This window comes from Bicyclus anynana, chromosome 18 (genome assembly GCF_947172395.1).
Source record: "Bicyclus anynana chromosome 18, ilBicAnyn1.1, whole genome shotgun sequence".
Lineage (NCBI taxonomy): Eukaryota > Metazoa > Arthropoda > Insecta > Lepidoptera > Nymphalidae > Bicyclus > Bicyclus anynana.
The window spans coordinates 2,002,576-2,030,237 of NC_069100.1; the positions used below are offsets into that span (position 1 = coordinate 2,002,576).

The window sequence follows — 27,662 nt, forward strand, 5'->3', positions numbered from 1 at the left end:
TGGTTCTGCCACTTAGGTTTTATCTTAACATGCCCAAGTGGTTGAGGGCTTCAGACACTAGAATAGTAAAGCATTAAAATGTGTGGCAAAATTCTAAAATAAACGATTTTACTTTCTTTCTTTCTAACAAGGTCATGAAAGTAAGAAAATACATAGATTAAATCAGGATAAACGTTTCCTTTTCTATACATTTAAGTATTTAAATTCTTTCCGACGTTCGTTTGTAACTTGGGCCGCATCTTCCCACCGAGTATGCACGTGCAACGTCTAACAATAGGCGAGCGAGTTGCAACGCGACTGGTGTTGTGGAAAAAAAGTACTAAACTGAGGCGACGAGTGACGTACAACAGAAATTTCTAATAATCGTTATACTATTAATCAAATCGTAAAGCCTTTGCTACATTACATAGCTAGACGAAATTCTGAACAGAATATACTTATGCAATAGCATAATTTTCAATATTAAGTACCACACCATTTGTTTGGCTTTGGGATGTATAATTCCCAATTCACTTTGACAGATAACTGACCTTGGGATTTTTGGATGCGTTCAGTTTAACGACAAATACAAGTCCATTCTTCTACAACTGTGGCATTTTATCACATTTGATTATATTTTACACATGACTAAATAGTTGATTAAAATCTTTTAAACTACTAATTGGGGATATAACCAATTAAGCAGATGGTCCACTTCATCTTAAGTGGAAAACACGTAGGGCACACTCAATACAATGCACCTGACAACCCGGAGCACGGGTAAACAAATATCACATGTCTACGCCCGTCATTCAGAAATATAGGTGTAAGGCCGCATTCACACTACGCCGGATCGGGAGATTTGCCAGAAGAATACTCTAGCTGTACAATTTATATGGAGCTTATTCACATTATCCCGTGTCCGGCAACAATACCGAGCCCGGCATTTTTGTCGGACCCTAGCAGATCCAAGTATTCGATTCGAGTATTCGATTCAAGTATTCGACTATACGATTTAAGTGAACACCTCTAACCGGTGTCCAGTTTCCGGCGTAGTAAAGACCCGGCCTTAAGGTCGCTGCATACGGAGCGGGGGTGCAAGTATACTCCGCACCAATATCTCGTGACGAAAGAAAGACAGTTTTCACCCAATAGCGGCGAAATCGAAAACAGCGCTCTCTGTTTCTTTGTGTTAGGACGACATATGTCTTTCACGTATGCTAATTCCTACAGGTGATCCCCTATCTCTGTGACGTATGTTTTAACTTTCATTATGTTGTATGATAAAAAAACGTTAAGTATGCAGCGAGCTTTAACCATCACGTGCATGCAATTATATTGGCAACCAAAATCAAAACACAGCAATGCTCCTTGGTTATTAGACACAAATAATAATCAATGAGAGACTCAAAACTCACATAAACAATATCATTACCAGCTTCTTATAATTTTAAAGGTGCGCTTACAGGGTTAGTCTTCCTTCCTATACAAAGGGATATGGACCTCACACCCACCATATTACTCCAATGCGAATTGGCGGGCATAAGCTAACTACTCACCATCTAATAAATCCACGTGCCTGCAGCGGTAACGGCAATACAAAATCGAGCAAGCGAGCCGAGCGACCCTTATTATCGTAACTAAGTCCTTATTTTACCTACTCCACTCCATAATTATTATTTTTTTTTATTCTTTACAAGTTAGCCCTTGACTACAATCTCACCTGATGGTAAGCGATGATGCAATCTAAGATGGAAGCGGGGTAACATGTTAGGAGTAGGATGAAAATCCACACCCCTTTCGGTTTCTACACGACATCATACTTGAACGCTGAATCGCTTGGCAGTACGTCTTCGCCGGTAGGGTGGTAACTAGCCACGGCCGAAGCCTCCCACCAGTCACTGGACCAATTAAGAAAACCTCCAATTGGCACAGCCAGGGATCTTGTAAATCCAACGCGCACTGCGCCACGGGGGCTGACAATAATACTCGTATCGGTTTGGGTATAGTTTTCATACTTCGGTGCCCGTTGTCCTTTAATAATAATAATAATAATAATAATAATTTATTTGCTAAGACATGGGTAACAACAGATACAATAAATACAATGGTCCAAACATGTTTTGCCACGAATTAGGCGTGCAAATATTTAAACAATAAGTAATTTAATTTAAATGTTCCAATTATTTTTACATGCTGCATGTTAATTTGTTTTAAAATAAAATAAAATTTACCATAACTATACCAATACTGAAATTCTTAAGTAATGAAAATAATGAAATATTTAATTTATGTGTATGTCAAATTGTAAAAATATAATAAATTAGTCAAATTGATTTTAATTTAAAAAAGTCATTTAATTCGTAAATACTATTTTGGCTGAGGGCTTTGCACATAACCGTAACAAGTTACCAAAGTGCCGACAAACAATACTGTTGGTAACGTGAAAGAAAAAGCCGCCCGCGTCCGCCGGGTCAAGGCTTCGCTCGGCGCGCGCTTGGGAAATTATTGTTTCGCGGAAAACAGAATCGAAATGGCTGTATCGAGGCTAAGATCGAGTCAAGGCACGATTTTGATGCTAGGAATTAACTAGCTTGTTTACTCGTCATTCTCAGAAGCTTGGACCCTTTTTATTCGTTGCTTTGTATTGTTTTATGTGCAATAAGATAGTTTGCATAATAAAACCGTAATTAAGCCAAAGCTGAATATTAATTTTTATTAGTAAAGGATATTAAGTTATTTCTGAGGTAAGATTTGATATTTTAGTCGATTAATTTGTTACGATTTACTCCAAAACCGCTCGATTGATTTTACGGAGTAACATATTCCCACGGGATAGGAAACTATAGTGTTTTTCAGATAGCGTTCGTTTCACTCTTGAAAGTTTGCCGCGATTCACGATAATAGTACGTATTATGAACGTCATAAGGCAACTATCATCGTACCCATGCTATCTGAAAAACACTTTGCGCGGGTCAAACTCCGGAGCGTCTCTTAGTTAATCTGGGGGGCACGAAATCTATATGTTTCAGTTAAGGTCAGAGAAGTTAAGGGCATTGAAATACAGTTAATTTTATTATTATGAGAAAATGTCATGAAATTTACTTAAAAAGAACTGTAAGGTACATTAGTTACAAGTAGATCTACATGCTACATAAAATTTGAAGATATAAAAATGTATATATTTTTGAGTAAAAAAAAATTGTAATCAGATTCAAAGTTTTTGGAACGGTGAGCAAAACAAGGTTGAGAACCGATGGTTTAAACGTTATCCCGCATTACGATTTCTCATACAAATTAATTTCAATACAGCGCGCAAACGAAATAATAGCCGACCTTAGCTCAGCAACACAATTCATAACAGCAGCACATTTCTCACGAGAATCGCTTCACAATCAAAAGGCCTACAACTTACACCAGTATATGACCACACTAACTCTAGTACAAGTCAAGGATAAGTGAGACATGATTTGATATTTTGATACGCGGCGTAACGCCGACAGTCAAAACCGAGTCCAGTGTGCCTAGTATGGGAGTTTTCAATATTTTCATCTTCACCAAACTGCCACTAGGCCCTCTGTTTTACTGTCAACTACTCGTGGCTGCTTAACTTTAACTGCACACACACAACACTAAGTTTAAGTTTTCGACTAATTATTATCACCATTATCTTATAATCTTATTACCTAACGTTTCGAAAGTGCTTTTAAACATAAGTCTAATTGAACTAAAATTTACTATTGACTATGTGGTTTCGGATCATGAGGCCCAGGGTTCAAATCCTAGGTTTTCTTTTTTCTAAAAATTTTTCCCGTTAAATTCTCTAACTTGAGTTAAGAATTTGATGCTCGTGGTGGCGTGGGTGCAGTGACGTGCACAAGGTTTTTAACTAGGGTATGTATTACACGTACAGTTGTACAAAATCCTCCTTCATTACAAGTTTCTTAATGAGTCCTGAGGGTAGGCAGTGGATTTTTGCATCTTAGAAGTGTACGCCACTGCGTGGGTGGTATAAATATGTGCGTCTCGGGACACTCAACAAAAGTGATAATTTAAACTTAATTGCTTTAATTAATTATTAAATTTAATTAAGAATTCTTATATTGTCTGAGAGATGTCAAGAATATTTAGACAGCAGCATCATAGAAACTTTAAAATAGTCTGCGGTCGTAAAATCAGTCCAAAGTTTGCTCTGTAAAGTGCAAGTGTCAGACGTGCGAACGTCAGCTGTAATGTACCTCACCTTCAGTACAAAATTAAAAAAAAAAAAAATCATTTATGTCAATTAGGCTTACTTTACAAGCACTTTTGAAAGGTCGTGATTATGTCATGATTTATTTTAATCTAATGGTGGTAATAATAGTCGAAAACTTGAAATTAAAGTTACGAGGGTTCCAAACGCGCCTTGGTCCGAGGAGAGCCCACAACAAACTCAGCCAAGGTTTATTTATTTTTTCCACCATTTTAAAAACTTATTTAAAACTAAGCACACGTCGTATAATAAATACAGTTTTACACCAAAGTGCCATAGACAAAAAAAAAGAAGAACGCGTTACCAAGCGGTTGACCCTCCCATAAGAAGTTATAACTTCAAAAACTTCAATTGTTTAAACAAACGTAAAGTCGATACGGTGCAAGCGCGCTCGCTCTTTGGAAAAGGCAGCGTTTTCGATTAGCCAACGTGTTCGTAAGTTGGCAACACTGGACCTACTTCACCGCGGCCTTGGCACACTCAGATATGCTGGATCTAATCGAGAATTTGTTTTAGCTGATGGACTTTTGTGAATGTTCCTCGAAAATCATGATACCCTGGTGAAATAATTGATTTACGGAAGATTTTTATGTCAATTATCATATCAAAGTAATGGAAAACGTTTAAGATCTGTTTTTTTTTAATATATTCTCTACAAGTTAGCCCTTGACTACAATCTCACCTGATGGTAAGTGATGATGCAACCTAAGATGGAAGCGGGCTTACTTGTTAGGAGGAGGATAAAAATCCAAACCCCTTCCGGTTTCTACATGACATTGTACCGGAACGCTAAATCGCTTGGCGGTACGTCTTTGTCGGTAGGGTAACCAGCCACGGCCGAAGCCTCCCACCAGCCAGACCTAGATCAATTAACCTCAATCGGCACAGCCGGGAATCGAACCCAGGACCTCCTTCAAGTAAATCCACCGCGCATACCACTGCGCCACGGAGGCCTTCAAAAGGTTGAGGTTGTTGGTTTCCACAATGAGACCGCAGCAGTGTTACTATACATTTATTTCAAATAGCCTTAGTTTACAAGCACTATTTAAACGTCAAGTTTGCCTATTTATAAAGATTCTACCAATCAGTGATTTCTACCAGTGGACTCTGACAACTGTCTGTGAACATAGGATCAAAAATCGTCTTCTAAAACGTCTATGAGTGTCCCAGTGCTGTCTCTCTATGGGGCTTACTGGGTTTTCTAGGCTGAGTGCGATCAGTCCTGACACCCCTGTGACCGCGGTAGAGTGACGGTCAGGTTGTAAAAACTCGGTTATGTTATCACGGGGAAAGATTCTTCGGGCCTCTTTCTATTAAAGTCTTTGGGTTAGGGGACATCACTATACACTACCTACCCCTATTATTATATTGACATTGAAATGACTGTGGATTTTCATCCTAGGCCAAACTATAATTATAAATAGGTTTTTTTAAAGAAAAGTTTGTGTTGTTGTATAGGGTAATCTGGAACTAATGACCCGATTTTGAAAATCATTTTACCAATAGAAAGCCACGTCGTTTGTGAGTGTTATAGGCTATATTTTATTCCAGTATTACATACATCCATTGCAAGAGCACACACTTACGCCACTGCACCATGGTTGTGTCATAGAAAGCAATAATAAAACATTACCATTTGATTTGCGAATGACAATTTTCAAATTGCATATATCCACGTAAGTATCTGTATTATGTTCACGCATGAATGGTCATCTGATAGGTGTATGATTTTACATAACCCAAGATATTATGTAGGCCTATATCATAATTTTTGCAATATCTCTCGGTGAAAGTTGACACGTCGATACGAACGAATGAATGGATACATTTATATTATTAACAATGAAGCGATTTAGATAGAAAGTACAATTTCGCGAATCTTATTGTTAACAAACTCTTATTCATAGTAAGTAATGGTATATTTTGAATGTGTCTCATCTTAGACCATATCAACACTTACTTACAGTGCTCGCCACGGATCTTCATGTTTGTGAAGTTAGCTGCGGAATGAGTTTGCGCATTCGTACAGACGCGAACACTTCCCGCCCGCGTCGTTTGTACTGTTTTTGATTCATTGCGCAGTCATTTGTTGCTAACTTCACAATCACAATATCTCGTGGCGGGCACTGTACCATCTGGTGAGATCGTGTAGAAGCATCATTTACATACTAGCGGACGCCCGCGACCTCGTCCGCGTGGAATTTAGTTTTTTACCAATCCCAAGGGCACCATGGATTTTCTGCGATGAAAAGTCCATGTGTTAATCCAGAGTAAAATCTATTTTCATTCCAAATTTCAGCCAAAACGCTTCAGTAGCCGCAGCGTAAAAGAGGAACAAACATACACACACACAAACTTTCGTCTTTATAATATTAGTGTAATATAAGGGTTTATAGTTTTCCGGGATGTCCTAGTGTATAATGTTATAATCTATCTCTGTACCTTTCATCTAATTCCATTTTAGATTTTGTATGACAAGCATGAATATAGATAAAACAAAGGGGAAAGGGTTGGTCACAGTTATTTACACCATTTAAAATTCCAGAACAGCTAAACAAATCTTGATGAAACTTGACACAGATAATAGTTTTAATCTGTAACAACACTTACGTCAAGTCACGTCACTTACATAGTCGATTATTCCGATAGTTATTCCCAAAACGAGATCTATCCGAGTGAAACTGCAGGCATAGAGCTAGCTTAACATATAAAGAAACTGTTATCCAATAAGCTACTTTGTAATTTGGATTATTAAAGGATTTTTGTAACTAACAATTTCTATTAACAAGATTAATAACAGTAGATACATACTAAGAAACGGGAATCTACTCGTACAGTACAAAGTGCTCATATGTACCATTATTCTGCCAATTACATAAGTGTTCTCTCCTTGACCTTTGCGCTGGAATCGAACCTAAGTACTATACATACTAGTTATATGATATTATATCTCAGTAGGGAAAATCGCGGTTATCAAATCATGTTTCCTCATTCGATTTAGTTGTTTTTACGAGTTGCTTTAACCACCAAAACAAAACGAAGGTTTATGAGTTTAACGGAGTGTGTATGTTTGTATTGAAGTGTGTTCTACTGTAGTGCTCAAGCAGGTAATCCGTGGGCTCAAGTTATAGAGCTAATATTGATGAGCGAGTGTCTATCGCTTGTTTATTCTGCTCCGATATCAATACTCAATACATCTATACTTATAATAAATCTGTAGAGAGGTCAATTCTGTACATGAAATATATTTCCAAAATAACTAACAGGGGGTGATTAGTGATCGATACTGATGTCAAAAATGCAATCAGTAAAATTTTTGTCTGTCTGTCTGTCTGTCTGTCTGTATGTTCTTTATAGAAACAAAAACTACTGGACGGATTTTAACGAAACTTGGTACAATTATTCAACATACTCCTGGGCAGGTTATAGTATACTTTTCATTACGCTACCATCAATAGGAGCATAGCAGTAAAGAGAAATGTTGAGAAAACGGGAGAAGTAACTCAATTTTTTAAGATTCCGTCGCGTGTACAGCCTTAATGGTTAAAGCTACATAGAAATCATGTATTACGGAAATGTTCTTCTTAAAATTATCTATAAAAACACAACAGCATATATATGTCTATCTTTTATGGTTGACTCACAATAACACGTGTAACTCCCGATAGCTTAGCAGTTCGGAGCTTTCTAATTATATTTGTCTACTCTTATGTTTATAACACTCAGCGGTCATCCCTAATAAGAAAGTTAATATTATTACCTATTGAATAAAAAAAGAATCATAAAAATCGGTAAAGTAACACCAAAGTTATACATGAAATACGCTAAGCCATCGCGCGTGAATACTAAATCATGCTGTGAGGATTATTTTTGTGTAACGGTTGCCGCGCTCGACGCGACTCGCGGTGGGAGGAATAAATAAAGAAGTGCAGCCTTAATGAGTAGGGTAGGGTAGAGGTAGGTTAGGGTAGGGGTAGTTGAAAGTTTACAACGACTTTCACGCGGACGAAGTCGCGGGCGTCCGCTAGTATTTAAATAAAATTGAAATGTCGGTCTGTGTATTCAAAATGTGTGCGTTTTCTCAAATGCTTATTTACACTTTATTTCGTTATTCTTTACAAGTTAGCTCTTGACTACAATCTCACCTAATGGTAAGTGATGACGCAATGTAGTAAGATAGAAGCGGGCTTGTTAGGGGTAGGATGAAAATCCACACCCCTTTCGGGTGGATATGATGGATGGATGAATTATCGTCATTATCAACCCATATTCGGCTCACTACTGAGCTCGAGTCTCCTCTCAGAATGAGAGGGGTTAGGCCAATAATCCACCACGCTGGCCCAATGCGGATTGGCAGGCTTCACACACGCAAAGAATTAAGAAAATTCTCTGGTATGCAGGTTTCCTCACGATGATTTGAGACACGTGATATTTAATTTCTTAAAATGCACACAACTGAAAAGATGGAGGTGCATGCCCCGGACCGGATTCGAACCCACACCCTCCGGAATCGGAAGCGGAGGTCATATCCACTGGGTTATCGCAGCTTGAATATACACGGCACGAGATGAATAATTATATTTCATTAAAAAATGTTTCGCGGAAAATAGCAATATTAATTCTTTATTCATCTTACATCATAAAGTCAACCAACACCTGGTTCTGTTTAATATGCACATGAATAAATACATTAGTTTGTGATTGTTTATTGAATTTTTTTTTGAATAGGAGCAGGCGTTGCCTTGCGGAAGTTCATTAAGAACAATGAATAATTGATTTATTTCTAACTACTTTTATTGTGGCGTGAGTGACATTTGGATTCATACGTTTTATGGCAAAAATACATAGTGACGACAAATAGTGACGATGTTGAAATTTTCGTTCTCTCTCTCATCCTAACGCAACGAAAGAGAGAGCTGTTGGTCGAAATTTCTTTATCTCTCGTCTCAAGGAAAAGATATGTCGCATCTGAGGCCTATTGGCTTTTATTGAAAATGTCCTAGATTTGGTCAAATTATCAAAAGGTGTAACTTAGAATTTAAACTATCGTGAGTGATATTCATATTAAATTTTTATAAAACGCGCCTAAAACACACGTGATACAACGTCGGCGTATGACCGACTAGTTTTAAACCTTTGCGGTGCCCTTAGTCATGAGCTGGTCAAGACGGCGTCGTTGCAAGAACCAAAACAAAACTAGTCAGGCTTACTCCGACGTTGTGTCGCGTCAGTTTTAGCCGGGTTTTTTAATAATTTATTATAGTACAAGATCCGAATTAGAAACGACCTTCACCCATCTGTTTAATGGATAAGAAGTGTTCTAAATTAAATGTAGTACGTTAAGTAATATACTGAGAGTTGGCTGCCTAAAAAATTTCTGGCCAAACTATAACATCTATACTAATATTATAAAGCTGAAGAGTTTGTTTGTTTGTTTGCTTGAAAGCGCTAATCTTAGGAACCATTGGTCCGATTTGAAAAATTCTTTCAGTGTTAGATAGCCCATTTATCAAGAAAGGCTATAGGCTGTATACTATCCCCGTATTCCTACGGGAACGGGGAAACACGCGGTTGAAACTGCGCGGCGTCAGCTAGTTATTTATATTAGTGACTAGCGGCCCTACCGGCAAAGACGTACCACCAAGCGATTTAGCGTTCCGGTACGATGCCGTGTAAAAACCGAAAGGGGTGTGGATTTTCATCCTCCTCCTTACAAGTTAGCCCGCTTCCATCTAAGACTACATCATCACTTACCATCAGGTGAGATTGTAGTCAAGGGCTAACTTGTAAACAATAAAAAAAAAGTGACTAGCGGACGCCCGCGACTTCGTCCGCGTGAAACTCGATGTTAACTTTCAACTAATTTCAAATTTCTCAAATCAGACCAGTAGTTCCTGAGATTAGCGCGTTCAAACTTTTCAGCTTTATAATATTAATATAGATAGTTTGGGCACAGAAAACATATATGTTTGGGCTGTAATTATTGAAGCAAACTACTCGCAATATCTTTTTTAAACGTACGTAATATTAAATGATTTTTCATCCTATAAACAGATGGGTGAAGGTCGTTTCTAATACGGATCTTAGACTATATATATCGTTGTATATTCACTGTCAATCAATACAGTCCACTCACCAAGTATGAGATGCAGTTTGGCGTCAGTCTGGAAGGCGTAGTGCAGCGTCACCAGGAAAGGGCACGCCCTCACCGCTTCGAGTACCTGTTGATCAATATGAGATGTTTGACTACATACAGTAGGTACGTGTAATATAGTCTGATTGATATTCAAAATTCATTTATTCAAGTAGGCTTAGTTTACAAGTATTTATTAAGCTACTTAAAACAACTTACAAGTACAGTCGAAAACTTAAAATTAAAGTTACGAGGGTTCCAAATGCGCCTTAGTCCGAGAAGAGCCCATCGCAAACTTATAGTCTGGCAAGTTCATTGATAACACATGGGAGTGTTATCAATATATATGCGGGCGACAAGGGGAAAGACTACGCGGGTGTGAAATCGTGCGTGCGGGAAAGTGACATGCATCAGTCGTTGGTTTTTCATTCATCGCTAAAGGCCCCCCGGTCCGAGCGGAACATCCGGAGTATTACGAACGAAGTTGCCAAGCTATAGCGAGGGATATTTTCTTTTTTTTTGTTAAATATTTCACAATATTGTCTAAAATTAAATACCGAGTCGTATAGTGCATTTTATTAGCATAACCATACCTATTTTACATTGTAATAAGACTTTTCTATAGGCTTACATTTAAAAATACTAAAAAGGCATCTATTTTCATCCATCCCATCTGTATTTGGATGAAAGTTTAGAGTATTTTATATTACAACGTAGTTTGTTAAAAGAATTTAATAAAGATAGAGATCTTAATATTGCCACCCAAATCCCGCCAATCGGAATTAAAACCGCGTCGTGGGTTATTAACTCCACATATCCCTCAGTAATTACAATAATATAAATACCATAGCAAACACCTACATTATGTACATGTTATAATATGACACACAGACACCCTTATGTAGATAATATTACTTACAAACGTGAACAAGGGATTACTAATGAAGGAACTATGCCTAATCCAATTATCGTAGTGAACTATAGAGTTATTATGGTCGGCTCGAGTCAGTTGCTAGACATGTTTACACAGAAGTGTTAGTACAAGAGCCGGCATACGAAATATATACCCTCATCTGTTAATTATTTGGGATAAGAAATATATGATAGAAAATATTCAGTGACACATTGCATATAGGTTGCCTAGTAAAATTGTATTAATTGTTTTTTTTTTTTAATTCAGTATCAACCCATATTCGGCTAACTGCTTAGCACGAGTCTCCTCTTTGAATGAGAGGGGTTAGGCCTATAGTCCACCACGCTGGCCCAATGCGGATTGGCAGATTTCACACACGCAGAGAATTAAGGAAATTCTCTGGTATGCAGGTTTCCTCACGATGTTTTCCTTCACCGATTGAGACACGTGATATTTAATTAGTGAAAATGCACACAACTGAAAAGTTGGAGGTGCATGCCCCGGACCGGATTCGAACCCACATCCTCAGAATCGGAGGCAGAGGTAATATCCACTGGGCTATGACGGCTCATATCCACTAGGCCATCATGTTTTTCAATTAAGTTTATTTAATCTATTTCCTAGTGATACTGTGGGTTGCTAGCTAAAAAGCTTTGTCCAATTGAAAGCCACGTTGTGTGTGAGTTGTCATATATATGGCTATAAAATAAAATATAGCCTAGGATACTCACAAATAAAGTGAATAGCTAGTGGTAAAAGAATTTTTAAAATCGCTTTGGTAGACATCCAGAATTCCCCCCCCCCCCCCCCCTCTATAATGTTAGTATAGATAAATGATATATTTACTTGTCTCTCCGTCCTCGTGTGCTCCGCAGTCTTCAGCTTCTGCACGATGGAGGCCTTCTTCAGCACCTTCATGGCGTACAGCTTGCCCTCGTCCACGCCGCAGCGCTTCCGCACTAGGAACACTTTGCCGTAAGCTGGAACAAACCAAACACATCATTACTGATACATCCTACTATATTTGTCATCATCACCATCACCCTCAGACCAATTATAGAAGGACCTGCATCGCACTCATAGTTACGAGCAAAATTGTCTGTCATTTTCTGAGGAAAATGAGCTTAGATTTGATATATATCTTATACTAAACTAGTAGTTTTTGTCCGTTTTTTACACAATTAAATTACACAAAAGGGTATTTTTACAGAGCTCTTTAACCGACGAACACGATTACAACTATTTAACATCGATTCTATAGATACAGTTTTTATAATCGCATTAGATCGTTGATCATATACTTTGACAGAAAAGTTACGTCTAGCGAGGCAGGTCCTATACAACAATTGGCCTGAGCCATCACCATCATCATCAGCTATTATCACTAATATATAATTACGTTCCTGTCTCTTTTTAATATTTGTTTATGTTTGTCTAGAGGCGCTCCGCAATGTATTTTAATAATTGTTTGTCTTTGTCCCTTTCCAATCTAAGATCTACGTTAGAAGGAAATCCACACCCCTTTCGGTTTCTACACGACATCGTACCGGAACGCTAAATCGCTTGGCGGTACATTCTTTGTCGGTAGGGTGGTAACTAGCCACGGGCAAAGCCTCCCACCAGCCAGACCTGGACCAATTAAGAATGTCAATCAGCCCAGCCGGTAATCAAACCCAGGACCTCAGTCTTGTAAATCCACTGCGCATACCACGGCGCGACGGAGGCCGCCAAAAATTTTTGAAAGAAAGAAATTTTTTTCATTTTTGATTGATTAATAGACAACAAAGTAGAATTGTGCAAACCAAGAGGGCGCCGCGATACGCATAATAACAAAAGCGATGTCGTGAGTGTGGTTTGCCTAAAGAGCCAAAAACGCGAGGTCGTTGAAAAAAGAAAAAGAACGAGGAAGAGGGTAGATCGATTCTGCCCCTAACAGCTGACTTCACTTCTCATCTCGCAACTTCAGTTCCGTCGTGACCACGATCCATGCAACTGGGTCGAAATATCGACATTAAAAATCTCGTCTTTTTATCGTGGTATGTACCCGTTTAAATAACATTCATAATAGACAACATATTATTGCCGGCTACACAATTGCATCAAGAAATAGCCAGAAAAACTGGCTTGCGAGGCGTCAGAGCAGATGCCAGACGGCGGTAAGTCGATATATCCGGTGACATCCGCCCGAGGCTCGCTCGACCGTGCTCGTATCGAAACAATATCATTACCATCATGTAAATAGTGCGGGAGGGAGGGGAAGGATTTAAGTGTAGATTTAGACATTCCGACGAGTATGTATAACTTTTTACAAAGTACTCGCGTGTTTTACTCGCGTAGTTCCCGTTCCCGATAAAATACAGCCTATGACACTCACAAATAACATAGCTCACTGGTGGTAAAAGAATTTACAAAATCGTTTTAGGAGATCCCCCTACAATACCGCACAAGTCTACCTCTTTATAATGTTAGTCAGTATAGAGTTTAGATTAAATTTATTTAAATAAAGATTACTATAGACTATACTATAGACGTATCGAACTTCGCGACATAGCCAAGTTATACGACAATTATTTTTCTACGAACACTAACACTTCGAAAAGTTTGTGTATTGCACGCAATTGACGATCAATTATTCTCACGTTTCTGCAACACCCACGACTATAACTGATCGTGTATTGATCACTACATGCATGACTGCTCGACTTATGAAACGTCTTCGCTGCCGTTTGCGTTGCAGAAACGTGAGAATAATTGACCGTCAATGGCTGACTTATGGGATTGATATATCCGATGGGATTTATAGGTTGATCACGTGACCTATTGATAATGAACTTTACCTCCATACATTGTTAGTTTACAGAGCATTAGCGTTTGTAGAAAGAGAAAGTATGTGTAACTTGGCTACCAGCCCAGTTGCTTGGAAGGAAACGAGAGATAGCGATATTTTTGATTATGTAGCGATATTTTTGATTATGTGTGATAGGTACTGGTCGACATTTTGTCTCTCTTTCTTTCTTCGCGAGATATTTCGTGGTTCACATTGCAGGCCTACTTTAGGTATAATAAGCAAACAGCTTTCAGTTTAACCATTTGTAATTAATTATATCGTTACAAATAAGATTGCACCGTCACTTAACATTGGGTGAGATTGCAGTCAAGCGCAAACTGGTTGAATAAAAAAAAAAAAATCTAACCGCCAACAACTAGAATACCTATCCATTCTAGACTCGTCGGTGCGTTAAATTCTTCTACAGATCCCTTCCGCCTACTATACAAGTTTGTCCGTTGACCGAACGAAGGTAGTAAAAAATATTTTTCCATCGAATTGTACGTTACAAATTACAATGCATTTCTAACCTTAGATTCAAACGTTGGCAGTTTAACACAATACGTTGTTGACCTACTGAATCATTAGAGCATTGAATTTTTTTTTACTAATTTTGATTAATAATAAATTACTACTACTAGCAGACGCCCCGCGGCTCCACTCGCATAGCTCCTGCGTACACTCGTAAATAAAAAGGTTTTCTATTGACAAGAATTTTTAAAATCGGTTCACCAGATTACCCTCCTACAATTGCACAAACTTTAGCTCTATATAATATTAGTACATAGATTACCGTATAAATAAAATCTGTGAAGAAAGTGTTCTTACTACTTTAAACTTTATATGTGACGAACAATGAAGGTCGTTTTGATATTGTATGTCTATGTCATCGATACAACATCGTAATGATTATGAAAGAGATATTAAATAGAAGACCATCTATACTAATATTATACAGCTGAAGAGTTTGTTTGTTTGTTTGTTTGATTGAACGCGCTAATCTCAAGTACTACTGGTCCGATTTGAAAAATTCTTTCAGTGTTAGATAGCCCATTTATCGAGGAAGGCTATAGGCTATATATTATCCCCGTATTCCTACGGGAACGGGAACCACGCGGGTAAAACCGCGCGGCGTCAGCTAGTTATTAATATAACGTCAGCCACTGACGATCAAGTAATCTAACATGCCTGCAGCGCAATCAGCGAAAAAAATAATCATGTGTTGGTCGCGATGTGCATAACATCATGCCGATTGTAATTTAACGTTCCAAGATCACCAAGATGACATACTAATTGATTATGAAACACGGCTAAAACTCACGTGATATTAGTTCGGAGTATGCCCGACTAGTTTCGAACCCACACGAGGCCCTTAGTCATGTAGTTTAGTTCCAAACTAAAAAAGATGCCATACCTACTAGTCTTATTTATATATATCAGGTCTCAGAATAATCGTAAAACAGAGTTTTGATCTCGAAAAAGTCATCGAGTATGTTGGATAAACAACCTTAAAGGAATCTTACCTTAAATTTCGTATGTCAATAGCAATAACAGAAAAAAAATATTCAAGTTTATCTGTTCTGTAAAACGACCTAGAACGTTTACTGCATCCTAGGTCGGCCGTCGACCCCGTATCCAGACTTTTCAAGAAACACTGCACTGCCAAAAATATTGTAAGCTCGCATATAATGGGTGTCACGGCCTTAATGTAAGGGTATCCGCAGACGTATTGATTTACCTTGTTATACTCGTATATGCATAGTCTGCAGCGGCGAAGAGTACATACAAACCGATTTCCGCCGGGTTAACTTTTAAAAATCCATACATAGGTATTTATTTTTATTTTTTTTTTTTATTTCTTAGGGATAGAAATAATATGTAAATGTTTTACATATTATTTCTTAAATCTAAAAGTAAACATAAAAATAGTAGGTACATATAATAATAAAACTCATTTACTTCATTAATTATTGTAATCAATGTATATGTATGGATGTATGAGAAACCGGAGTTAGTAAGAATTTCGTTTCTTTGGAACGGCTTACCTCCGTCAAAATTTGATCCTGCGCCACTGATAGTCTGTGAACGGTTTTATTACGGTTATTATTTTATAGTAGTAATTTTAAAAAATAAACTCTTTTCTTGCCAACTCCTCTCAGCACAATGAAAAATTCCTTCCGTACTGGTGTTACAATCACTACTTACTGACAAACATGACTATCCAAAACGGCAATATTTGCACTATTAAAATATAAATATTACAAAATAAATTAAAAAATATTTTTCAATCGTTCTTCTTAAAAGAAATAATATTGAGTATGTTTACTTGTAACTAATAAAAAGGAGGACGTTTTCAATTGTTTAATAACTCCGTAATTTATTAACCGATATATTTATTATTGGTTACAAGTTTGGCACCGCAGTTAAACCGATTAGTAGATAGCACATAAGTACGTTGTAATGTGTAGCTGTAATCAAGTCGGTTAATAAAAAAAAAATAAGATGTGTCACTTATTCGTATAGTCGGTTAATTAAAAAAAAAATTATATTTTATTGTACAAGTACATTGTAAAAGCTACAACTTTTTTGTGGAAAGTTATTTTTATATTTATAGCAATGTCAAACCGGCACAATGCTCTTCGTCAATACCGAGTAGTCTGAAGGAGACACGAAACCGGTAAATAAGTACCAATTATGATTATTACCGCTGTTTTAAATGTACGGAAATAAACATGAAATGTTGTTACGTCACCAGCGACCTTATTGTCTTAAGGTTCAGGGAAATACGTGAAACACGAAGGTCCATTTCAAAAATAAAAAAAAATGTATTAATATATAGGCTATAGGCTAAAGTTTCGAACACAAACAAGCATCCTATTGCAACTAAACTCATAGTAAATATAGATTTTTTTTTTCTTTACAAGTTAGCCCTTGACTACAATCTCACCTGATGTTAAGTGATGATGCAATCTAAGATGGAAGCTGGCTAACTTGTTAGGAGGAGGATGAAAATCCACACTCCTTTCGGTTTCTACACGACATCGTACCGGAACGCTAAATCGCTTGGCGGTACGTCTTTGTCGGTAGGATGGTAACTAGCGTCGGCCGAAGCCTCCCACCAGCCAGACCTGGACCAATTAAGAAAACCTCAATCGGCCCAGCCGGGGATCGAACCCAGGACCTCCGTCTTGTAAATCCACCGCGCATACCACTGCGCCACGGAGGCCGTCAAAGTTACATAACAGTTCAGTAGATTCTAGAAGATGCCTAAAACATCCCTCTCCAAGCGTTGTCTTATATATTTCTTTTACCTCTCCAACTAAGCAAATATGTAACTTGCGCCAGGTGTGTATACTATACTACAGCCTTTCTTGATGAGTAATGTTTACCAACAAACAAATAAAAAATGAGGGTATGTTACCGTTAAATTCTAAAATACGTTAGTTTATAATCAAAGTAAATAAGGCCGACCAATCAGGGACAAGTTCGGACAGTTGACATTTCAAGATTGTAATTTAACGGTTTTACTTCCGATAGATTATAATATACAGAAAAATAACACGTTAAATTTAAATCAGTATTTTCAGTTCACAATATGACGGCAGATTGTAATATCACGAGTGAGATTATAAACTAACGTATTTTACTATCTAACGGTGACAGGTATAAATCACTAGTCATTTCACAAAATAATAATTATAATTAACTTGTTCTTAAGCTAACGAAAATATATAAAATTAATAAGCTTAGAACAATTAGATATGGTTAACATATTTATATAACATTTTATAAACAAACCATACATAAATTTAAAAAAATAAGTTTTGAAATGGCATGCGTTTTCTACCTTCATTTCTAGTTTCTATGTTGGTAAACAGTACTCATCAAAAAAGGCTGCAGTATAATTCCAATGTACTTTGTATCAAATTAAAGTCATATAAGAGCTACAAAATTTAGAAGGAGAAGAACAATCGACAACTAAATCCAGGACCTTCTCAATACAGATCAGGTCAAGACTAACCTAAACAGACGAACTTGAATGAAAGTATTGATGTGAACAGAAATTCTAAGAATTCTAAAAAAAATAATTACTATAGTAGTGTTACTGCAGTATAATTAAGTTTAAACTATAAGAAGCATGACAGAGAGGCATATTCACTCAGCGAAAAATCTTTTTAAATATAAAAAAGTGAACAGAAATAGCAAGGGGAAATGCAAATAAGTGGAAGGACCTGGTCACTATGTACCAATACGCGAACGAGACGTGATATACCTATGTATGTAAGAATGATACAATGATGCAAAAGAATCACACATGATGGAAACATCGGGTCAGACATATTAAAAGGGATTTTAAAGACGACAAAACAACGACTTTACTTGACAACAGAAAACATAATAGCACTACTTCCTATGAAGAGCACACTCTCACTTACTGTCTCACTGCTTAATGACATTATTTCATGACTCATATTAATTATATTCACATACTTTTTCACCAGCTCAAGGCGAGTTGCTATGTGAGTTATGAAGCATTTCATTTCCTCGTTTTTAACGCACACCGTTAAGACGTAGTTCATCCGGTATTCATTCTCTCGAAATAGTCGGAGCTCATCATTTAAGTACGTAGTTATAAAAGTAACCGATACTTTTGTTTGAATAACTTTTTATTTTTCATTAACATTATAAACAGGAATGATTTTATTGATTGTTTGTTTGCATTGAATGAGCTCCGAAACTACTAAACCGATTTGAAAAATTCTTTCACTATTGGGAAGTTATACACTATCACTACATATAATAGAGCTATAGGCTATATTTTTATCCCCGTATTCCTACGGGAATGGAGTTTTTTAATAAATTAGGACGTAAATAGTATTTAACGATAGATAAGTCTAGATAAGACTACTTCTAGACAGTGCGTCTGGTGTTACAAATATATGTGGTACAAGTATATATGTGTCTGGTGTTACAAATACATATTATTAAGTTCTGTTCGTCATTATCAACCCATATTCGGCTCACTGCCGAGCCCGAGTCTCCTCTCAGAAGGGTTAGGCCAATAGTCCACCACGCTGGCCCAATGCGGATTGGCAGACTTGACACACGCAGAGAATTAAGAAAATTCTCTGGTATGCAGGTTTCCTCACGATGTTTTTCTTCACCGTTTGAGACACGTGATATTTAATTTCTTAAAATGCACACAACTGAAAATTTCGAAAATACATGCCCCGGACCGGATTTGAACCCACACCTTCCGGAATCGGAGGCAGAGGTCATATCCACTGGCCTATCACGGGGCTCTATCACTATCGAGTAAATACACTTAAAAGTAACTTAATTGTCTGTATTTCTGTTTTTTGCAGTTAATCCCTGAAACAGCTGAACCAATTTTAACCGGACTATTACTTGTACATAACTAATGTTATAAGGTGTAACTTGGGCTAATTTTAATTTCGATATTTTTAGAGAAATTGGGTAAAACTGCGGGGAACAACTAGTTATTTTGACGACCTCCGTGGCGCAGTGGTGTGCGCGGTGGATTTACAAGACGGAGGTCCTGGGTTCGATCCCCGACTGGGCCGATTGAGATTTACTTATTTGGTCCAGGTCTGGCTGTTGAGAGGCTTTGGCCGTGGCTAGTTACCACCCTACCGGCAAAGATGTACCATGCCGTGTAGAAACCGAAAGGAGTGTGGATTATCATCCACCTCCTAACAAGTTAGCCCACGTCCATCTTAGATTGCATCATCACTTACCATCAGATGAGATTGTAGTCAAGGGCTAACTTGTAAAGAATATAAAAAAAAATATATATAACTATATACATGTAAACAATTCAATGTAAATTCAGATACAAGGCAATGCCGTTTATAAATCTGTCGTCTCATTGTCGTCCGCCTGTGAATGGCCTTATTACCTCCGCTCCAGAGAAAGACGCGCCACCTCAAGGTCGTCATCATTTTGTTTGAATAACTCTTCATTTCGAGAATTGCGCATCATAATAATAGGCATGTTCGTTGAGTCAACATTTGATGTACCTACATACACGCTTACGCCGGTCATAAATGGTCAAGTATATGTTACCCTAAAATTGATAAATAAGTTAGTTTATAATCTCACTCGTGATATTATAATCTACCGTCATATTGTGAACTGAAAATACTGATTACAATTTAACGTGTTATTTTTCGGTATATTATAATCTATCGGAAGTGAAACCAACAAACGATCAGTTTTATCGGATCGTTTGCGTTGCAAGAACATGAGCTTATTGGATGGTCAGTGGCTAGCATAAGCGCGCTGCAGACTTGACGACGTACTTGATCGTGTGAGATTGGCTTTAGTTTATATTTCGGTGACTTCTCTTCTATTGATCATCTCTCTCTTGGTGATCTTCTATTTTTTTTTGAAGACGGTTAACTTTGATGTTTTTGTGTAACTGTAATGACTGGTGTCATTAATTAATTATTATCAAATCCGTGAGAGGTTGCTATACCTACAACGATTTGTTGATAAACGGGTTTCTATGCCGCACGCCTCCTTCTGTATAACTCAAAATAAATTAAAACAAACGCGTATCTGCTGTGCTGTCGTGCCATTAGTTTACACAGACAAAGACATTTGTGTTGTAAACTTACTATTCAGTATACACATACTCGTATGTACAATTATGTTGATATTATGTAGATACTTAGGTAGATATAATTTACGTTAGAACGATCAAAGTACATTCTGATTACTCGATATATCTTTATGAGTTCAGTAAACTCCGGGAAAAACATTTTTCCGACTTGTTTTTCGTTTTATGTTTATGGTGTGTAGTACAATAATTAGTAGTCTTTATACATTTTTCCGTCTATATAGATTTCCCACAGTAAATAGTTGGAAAAATTCTATTTTCGAAACATTTGGAAATCTATTTTTAAGACTACTGTAATCACGATATTTCGGGATTCCGGATGAAGGTATCTTCGTATACATATTAAAGTCACTTCGAACTAGCTTAAGTAAAGACTTAGATGACATTCGTAGCTGACCCGGCGACATTTGCCAGTTGCAGCGTATTCATCATCATCATCAGCCGATAGACCTCTTGCATGGACCTCCAAGCACATCGGTCTCGAGCCGCCAGCATCCAGCGGCTCCCTGCAACCCGCTTGATGTCCTCGGTCCACCTAGTGGTCGACCTACACTGCGCTTTCCGGTGCGGGGTCGCCATTCCATCACCTTGGGACTCCAATGTCCATCGGCTCTTTGAACTATGGCCTGCCCATTGCCACTTCAGCTTCGCGACTCGCTAAGCTATGTCGGTGACTTTGATTCGTCTGCGAATCTCCTCTTTCTGATTCGATCACGCATTACCTGAATGTTATTATATATTTTACAGAAGGGTATATGGCTGGTACAGTGTACATGATATATGGACATGGTTTGTCAGCAGGCTAATTCACTATCTTTGACGTACGCCAGTTGACATATACGATCCTACATTTACCGTTGCCACCTGGTGGATATCATATAGTAGGTAGATGACATTTCTCAATTGATTTGATGACTATTCTAATATGTTGATAAAGACTAAGAAAAGGCCAGCAGGTGGTCAGATAGTCTTTCATAATGTTAATTGTGAATAACTTTTACAAATTTAGTCTAAAATGACCGTTCGAAGACAGGGCGTTTCGCTAATAATATAAAATTTCATGCGTTTATATTCTGTCAGTTAAGTTTGACAGGGGCACATAGTTCGAAGAACCGATGGATGTTAGAGTCCCAAGGTGCTGGAAAGGCGACTAGAAAACAATGTTAGTCGACGCCCCACTAGATGAACTGACGACATCAAGCGACTCGCAGGTATTCGCTGGATACAGGCGGCTCAGGATCGTAATGTTTCGAAGTCCCCACAAAAGGCCTATGTCCTGCAGTGGACCTCCGTCGGCTGATATGATGATGAAGTTTAACAAGTAGAACTGTAGTTATTTGCGACGACAATATTAAACAACGCAACACAATCATGGAACACGTATTTAAAGGCAACTGATAAAATGCTAATTGATTTGTCGCCGTGCGTTGACCTCCGCTACGGGCCAAAACACTCGCACGACACGATATCGCATCGTGCCACGTTATCAACTCACGAACAAATAATTAGACTACATCTAGGTACCTTTTTTATTTGTTCTTCACAAGTTAGCCCTTGACTACAATCTCACGTGATGGTAAGTGATGATGCAATCTAAGATGGAAGCGGGCTGACTTGTTAGGAGGAGGATGAAAATCCACACCTCTTTCGGTTTCTATACGACATCGTACCGGAACGCTAAATCGCTTGACGGTACGTCTTTGTCGGTAGGGTGGTAACTAGCCACAGCCAAAGCCTCCCACCAGCCAAAAGTTAACACAATTGTACCCAGGTTACCTACCAGTAACTTAGGTACAATAGTGTCCACTGCCCTCCACCACAGCCACACCATAGTCCAAACTTCATAATTGGCACAGTATTTAACCTTAATGTTTAAATTAATTAAATTAAATAAACTCCATGTTTTTAATATTTACAAAAAACCAAATCTCCTTTTAAACAGCATATATTGAGTATGTTTAAAGGAAAATCCTTCGAATTATATAGGTACTAGCCAACTTCCCGAGGTATTACCCGCGTAGTTTCCGATCCCGTAGATTCCGGGATAAAATATAGCACAAGACACTAACAAATGACGTAATAATAACCTATTGGTAAAAAAAATCATCAAAATTAGTTCAGTAGATCTAGACCCCCGTACAGCACCACAAACTTTACCTCTTTATAATATTAGTATCTAGCATAAAAACCTCTGAAAATGCGTATTTAAATGACGAAATCCCGATCTACCCGTAATTCGGATTAGTAAGTTATGAAAAAATCGCGAACACATACTAATCGAAACTTATTTTTCTGAAATACGTAAAAAGTGGATTCGAAGTTCTACGCACTATTTTTATATACATATTATATAGATTAGGTAAAATGTTCATAACAACAAAAGAAAATATAATTTGCAGATAGGCAGGCGGTATCAACCTTCGGCGTAACAAAAGCGAATAGAATATTGAACTCCGCGTTTGACAGAGTGTTGCCCTTTGCAGGGTTTGACGACACTTCGGTTTGAGGGCTATTTATCGTTTTAATAGCGGGCAAATGATCGAGGCGATCACTCAACATCAAATGAGCCATAATTATCACTTGATGTTAAGTCATCACTTTGAACATTATGACCATTTGCCTTATATAAATATCAGTTTATTATTTACTTTGAACTACTGAACCAATTCCGATTATTGTTTAATACATTTACCGAATGATAATTTTATACTATAGATTGGTTATGTCAAAGGTTAGGGTCAAATTTGCGGCGCTGCCGCGGATCCCTGAAAAACGCTCCATACAAAATGGCACGATTTAGTGACGTCGTTGGCTCGCTGATCGTTAGGTTTGTATGGGCGTTCAAACAAAATTACTAATATCTTTGTTATTTGTGAATTTATGTTTATAGTTAATTTATTAAAAAATGTCACATTTAATGTAAGGAAGCTATATCTGTATGAATATTCATCTAATTACGATAAAAATTTTTTAATAGATTTTGAAATTTTATAATCTTATTTATTTTGCAAATATCCAGACAATCTTTGCTTTTTATGTATAAATTAGTTAACATTGACCTTATTTACCCGAATGTATCATAAAAATCAATATATTCAAACCTAGTCATCATCCCCATTCAGACGCCTGCGGTTGCCACAATCCGTTACAACAGAAGTACCCGAACAAAGTTCGAGACGTATATTCACCTCGATACAGCCTACGCCCTCTCCGTACAATCAGTTATTGACCTCTTAAGCCCAAGGACGTGTCCTTGAACTTACGTACGTCGTACCTTACGTAGGTTTGAAGGTAAGTGAGGGCAAAGGGCTCACTTTATTCGTACAATTTTCGGGTCAATATACGAGTGATTAATCATGACCTTTTGAAAAACTTCACAAAAAAGTGTGCGTCTCGGTACGCTCGACAGAAGTGATAACTTAAACTAATTGCTTTAATTAGTTGAATCTAATTAAGAATCCTCCGGAGAGATGTAAAGAACATTGTGACAGCAACAACTTAAAAACATTTAAAATAGTCTGTGGTCGTATAATCAGTTTGACTCATATCAAATTTAATTTAAACAATATTAATTTCTCATAGTACATGGAATAAGGGTCCGAAATATATCGAAGATAATTTAAAAAACCTGTATTTTTTCAAATTTACCAAACGTCAAAAACGTTGCCGTCCAATTTTTGACTTCACAATGTTACTTGATGTACTATGTTTGTAAGGGATTTATAATAGTGAGGTCATTAAACAGTTGAAATATAGACCATCATGGCCGACAGGCGTTTTGGCTCGTATTGTCAAAAACATATTTAAAAACCAAAATTTTCATGTAAGTACGTCTCAAGAAAAATGTATGTATTAGAACGGTAATTAACTATTTAAGACCATTTAAAAAAAACGTGTCAACTAGCCTATTGAGAACCTTCGCCTTTTTTTGTAGTCGGTTAATAAAAAACGTGTTACAAATCCAACGCCTACAACCTATGGTTTTGAAATTTAAAGCCTACAGTCACCGCCTAAACGCACAGAATATCAAAATATTCTCAAATGCCAAAGTTTCGCAAAGTAAAGCACCATGTCGGCCAGGTGGCTAGTGGCGTTCAAAGGGCAGATGTTCAGGGGTTGTTTACCTCGCGTTAGGTAGAGGGCGTTTTTTGTGCCCCCTATGAACGGCGTCGGTTTTACGGAACTTATGAATATTCTTGTGTATCAAATTGGTTTGTAGGATGTGCGAAATATTACTAATGAAATGTTTTAGTCACGGGTTTATTGGTCGTTGATATTAGTTATGACAAGTTACTGTCTTAAGTATATCATAATATCACTTCATAACATGTAAGTACCTACCAGAGGCGATGGGTCCTAACAATACGATTTCTATCGGGTTACCTTTTTATAATACATACACATTAATAACTCTAATGTATTTAACACGCTAGAAACGTTAGGTATATTATAACAGCATTTCTACAATCAGTACAATAAACGCCTCCGCTCAACTAAAAAACAGTACATATTATTAATATCTACAAGAACTTAGAGGTACGTATACAAAACTCGCTTGGTAATTCAGACTAAAAAAACACATGAACGGGTTACATACTATAGGAAATTTCAGCCTTCGCTACTGGTAGAAGATATAATTCAGATGAAGGTAAGCCAAAGAAAAGGAAATATCATATAGCGTGATACTAACTCCGGTTTCTCATATATCTAGATACAGTACAACAATGAATGCCTTTGCAAGGATTTTTAAAGGTAACCCGGCGGGAATCGGCTTACATGAACTCTTCGCCGCTGGTACCTACATCGATTACCTATTTTTGGGAGAGAGTTAGCTTTGGTTAAAGTGCATAGACAAAACAAGCGTCTTATAATCTTATTATTATACAAACTTTCGCCTTTATAATATACGTAGGATTGCATTCAATTTGGCTAATAAATTAAAAAAAAATCTTTTATATGAAAAATCAGAGTAGAACGTTGACACCGATGTCTGGGTAAGGCGACCACCCGTATAACAACATAATACACCCCCTCGTGAAATCAAGACTTGATTGTAAAAGAGTGTGTGTGTGAGAGTTTTAAATTAGTATGCTTACAAGATTATATTACGATATCAAATTAGAAGCTTCTGTGTGGCCATATAGAGACTACACGCAATAAGCTATATTCACTTTACTTATCTGTATATATTATTTCACTATCATTAACGTGTGATAGTAGGTTTTGACATATAAATACATTTATTCTTTGTTCATTTGTATGATTATGCTTTCTTTACAAATTCTATAAAATATTTTATATTTTATTAATAAGTGAACCTAATGTTATAAATATAAGTAAATTAATCAAAAAACATCGTGAGGAAAAAACACCTGCATACCAGAGAATTTTTCTTAGTTCTCTGCGTATGTGAAGTCTGCCAGTCCGCATTGGGCCAGCGTGGTTGACTATTGGCCTAACACTTCACTTTCTGAGAGGAGACCCGAGCTCAGCAGTGAACCGAATATGGGTTGATAAAGACGAATCAAAAAAAACATTGTACATACTTTCAAAAATTAAAAATAACAAATATTTTTTTACCTATTTGTAATTTCTTACAATACGATATCTTAAATGATATTTGCTCATAAAGTTAATTACCTACTTATTAAACAAAATTAATTAATTAAATTGCAAAGACCAAACTAATTACACTAGACTATAAAATATTCTTTACCCGTTATTATTTACTACACTGACATGTGTTTTTCGCAAAGCACTAATGCGGAACGAATTATATGCACTATAAAGCCGGGAGCATACTTATAAAGGTGTAGGTAACACGCTGCGTGATTTCTGTTGCAATTCCTAGTACTTATGTATGTCCAGAAACAGACTAAAAACATATTATATCATCAACATAATATAAAAAAAACTAAGACTACTTTTTCGGTTGCGGAACCTTTTTGAGTGCTCCGGCAAGCAACCGGCATTCAAGACGCCATAGTGAAGAACCTTCTCACAATACACACCATCTCCAGGATCACTGCCTTCTGTATCCGACCCAACATTCAAGCGAAAGCTTCCCAATATGCTAATTAAAGCTTTCCGCTTTAAGACAGTTCATCAAAACGAAGTAACAATAAAGGTTGACTCAACATTACATATAGCGGTGATCTTGTAACAAAATGTATCTACTTAAATTAATAGTGCCAAAAATTAAGCATTATTTTTCAAAATTTCAGGCAAAAGAGCAAGGAAATCGCCTGATGTTATGTGATAATCATTAATCAACTCTTTAAGTAATTCAATATAAATGAAAAAATTAACAATAATTATCCGTCAGACGTCATCGATTGTTCCTCAGTTGTACACCACATTAACAAAAATAAGAGAAATAGAATCATTATGAAGAAAGCAGGATACAAAAGGCGACCTTATCGCTAAGTAGCGATTTAGGTTTAAGAAACCATCGACATAACAAACCAAAGCTGCGCAAGTAAGAAACACGTCATGCACTGCGCCGGTCATCTAAAAGCCGAATGTCAATTGACAATCGCGTGTAACTTTAGAGGCGTGTCATCATGCAAGTGTGTTACCAGCATTAACAATAGCGCACACATAATTACGGATTCAGGAAGGGTTCGCAACCACTGGAATGGTTAACGACATCTGGCTAAATTGGTACAAGTAGGTATCACCAAACCTCTTCATTGATGTTTATTTTAATATGTTGTTAATAAAGACCAAATTAGTGAATAGGCCAGCTGGTATCACACTTAATGTCAAGTGACCATTCTGCATATGTCCATGAAGGTTTACATTAAAAAAAACACACGAAAGTAAATCACTAGTTCGAAATCTAAGGTTCTTACAATCGCCTATCTTATTAGAGACTAATCAATAACATATGAGATTTCGCGTTATCAACACAAT

At 37.2% G+C, this 27,662-nt stretch overlaps 1 protein-coding gene across 2 annotated transcripts in view; it reads right to left on the bottom strand.

Moving 5' to 3' along the window:
* Nucleotides 1-27,662, bottom strand: part of LOC112046081 (ribosomal protein S6 kinase alpha-5) — a 128,884-nt gene that overhangs the window by 66,206 nt on the left and 35,016 nt on the right. For both annotated transcript variants that reach the window (XM_052886708.1, XM_052886709.1), the window contains exons 3-4: nucleotides 12,124-12,257; nucleotides 10,368-10,452 (exon numbers count right to left, since the gene is read on the bottom strand). In XM_052886708.1, coding sequence (XP_052742668.1) covers nucleotides 10,368-10,452; nucleotides 12,124-12,257 — 219 coding nt within the window. The remainder of the gene's footprint in view (nucleotides 1-10,367; nucleotides 10,453-12,123; nucleotides 12,258-27,662) is intronic.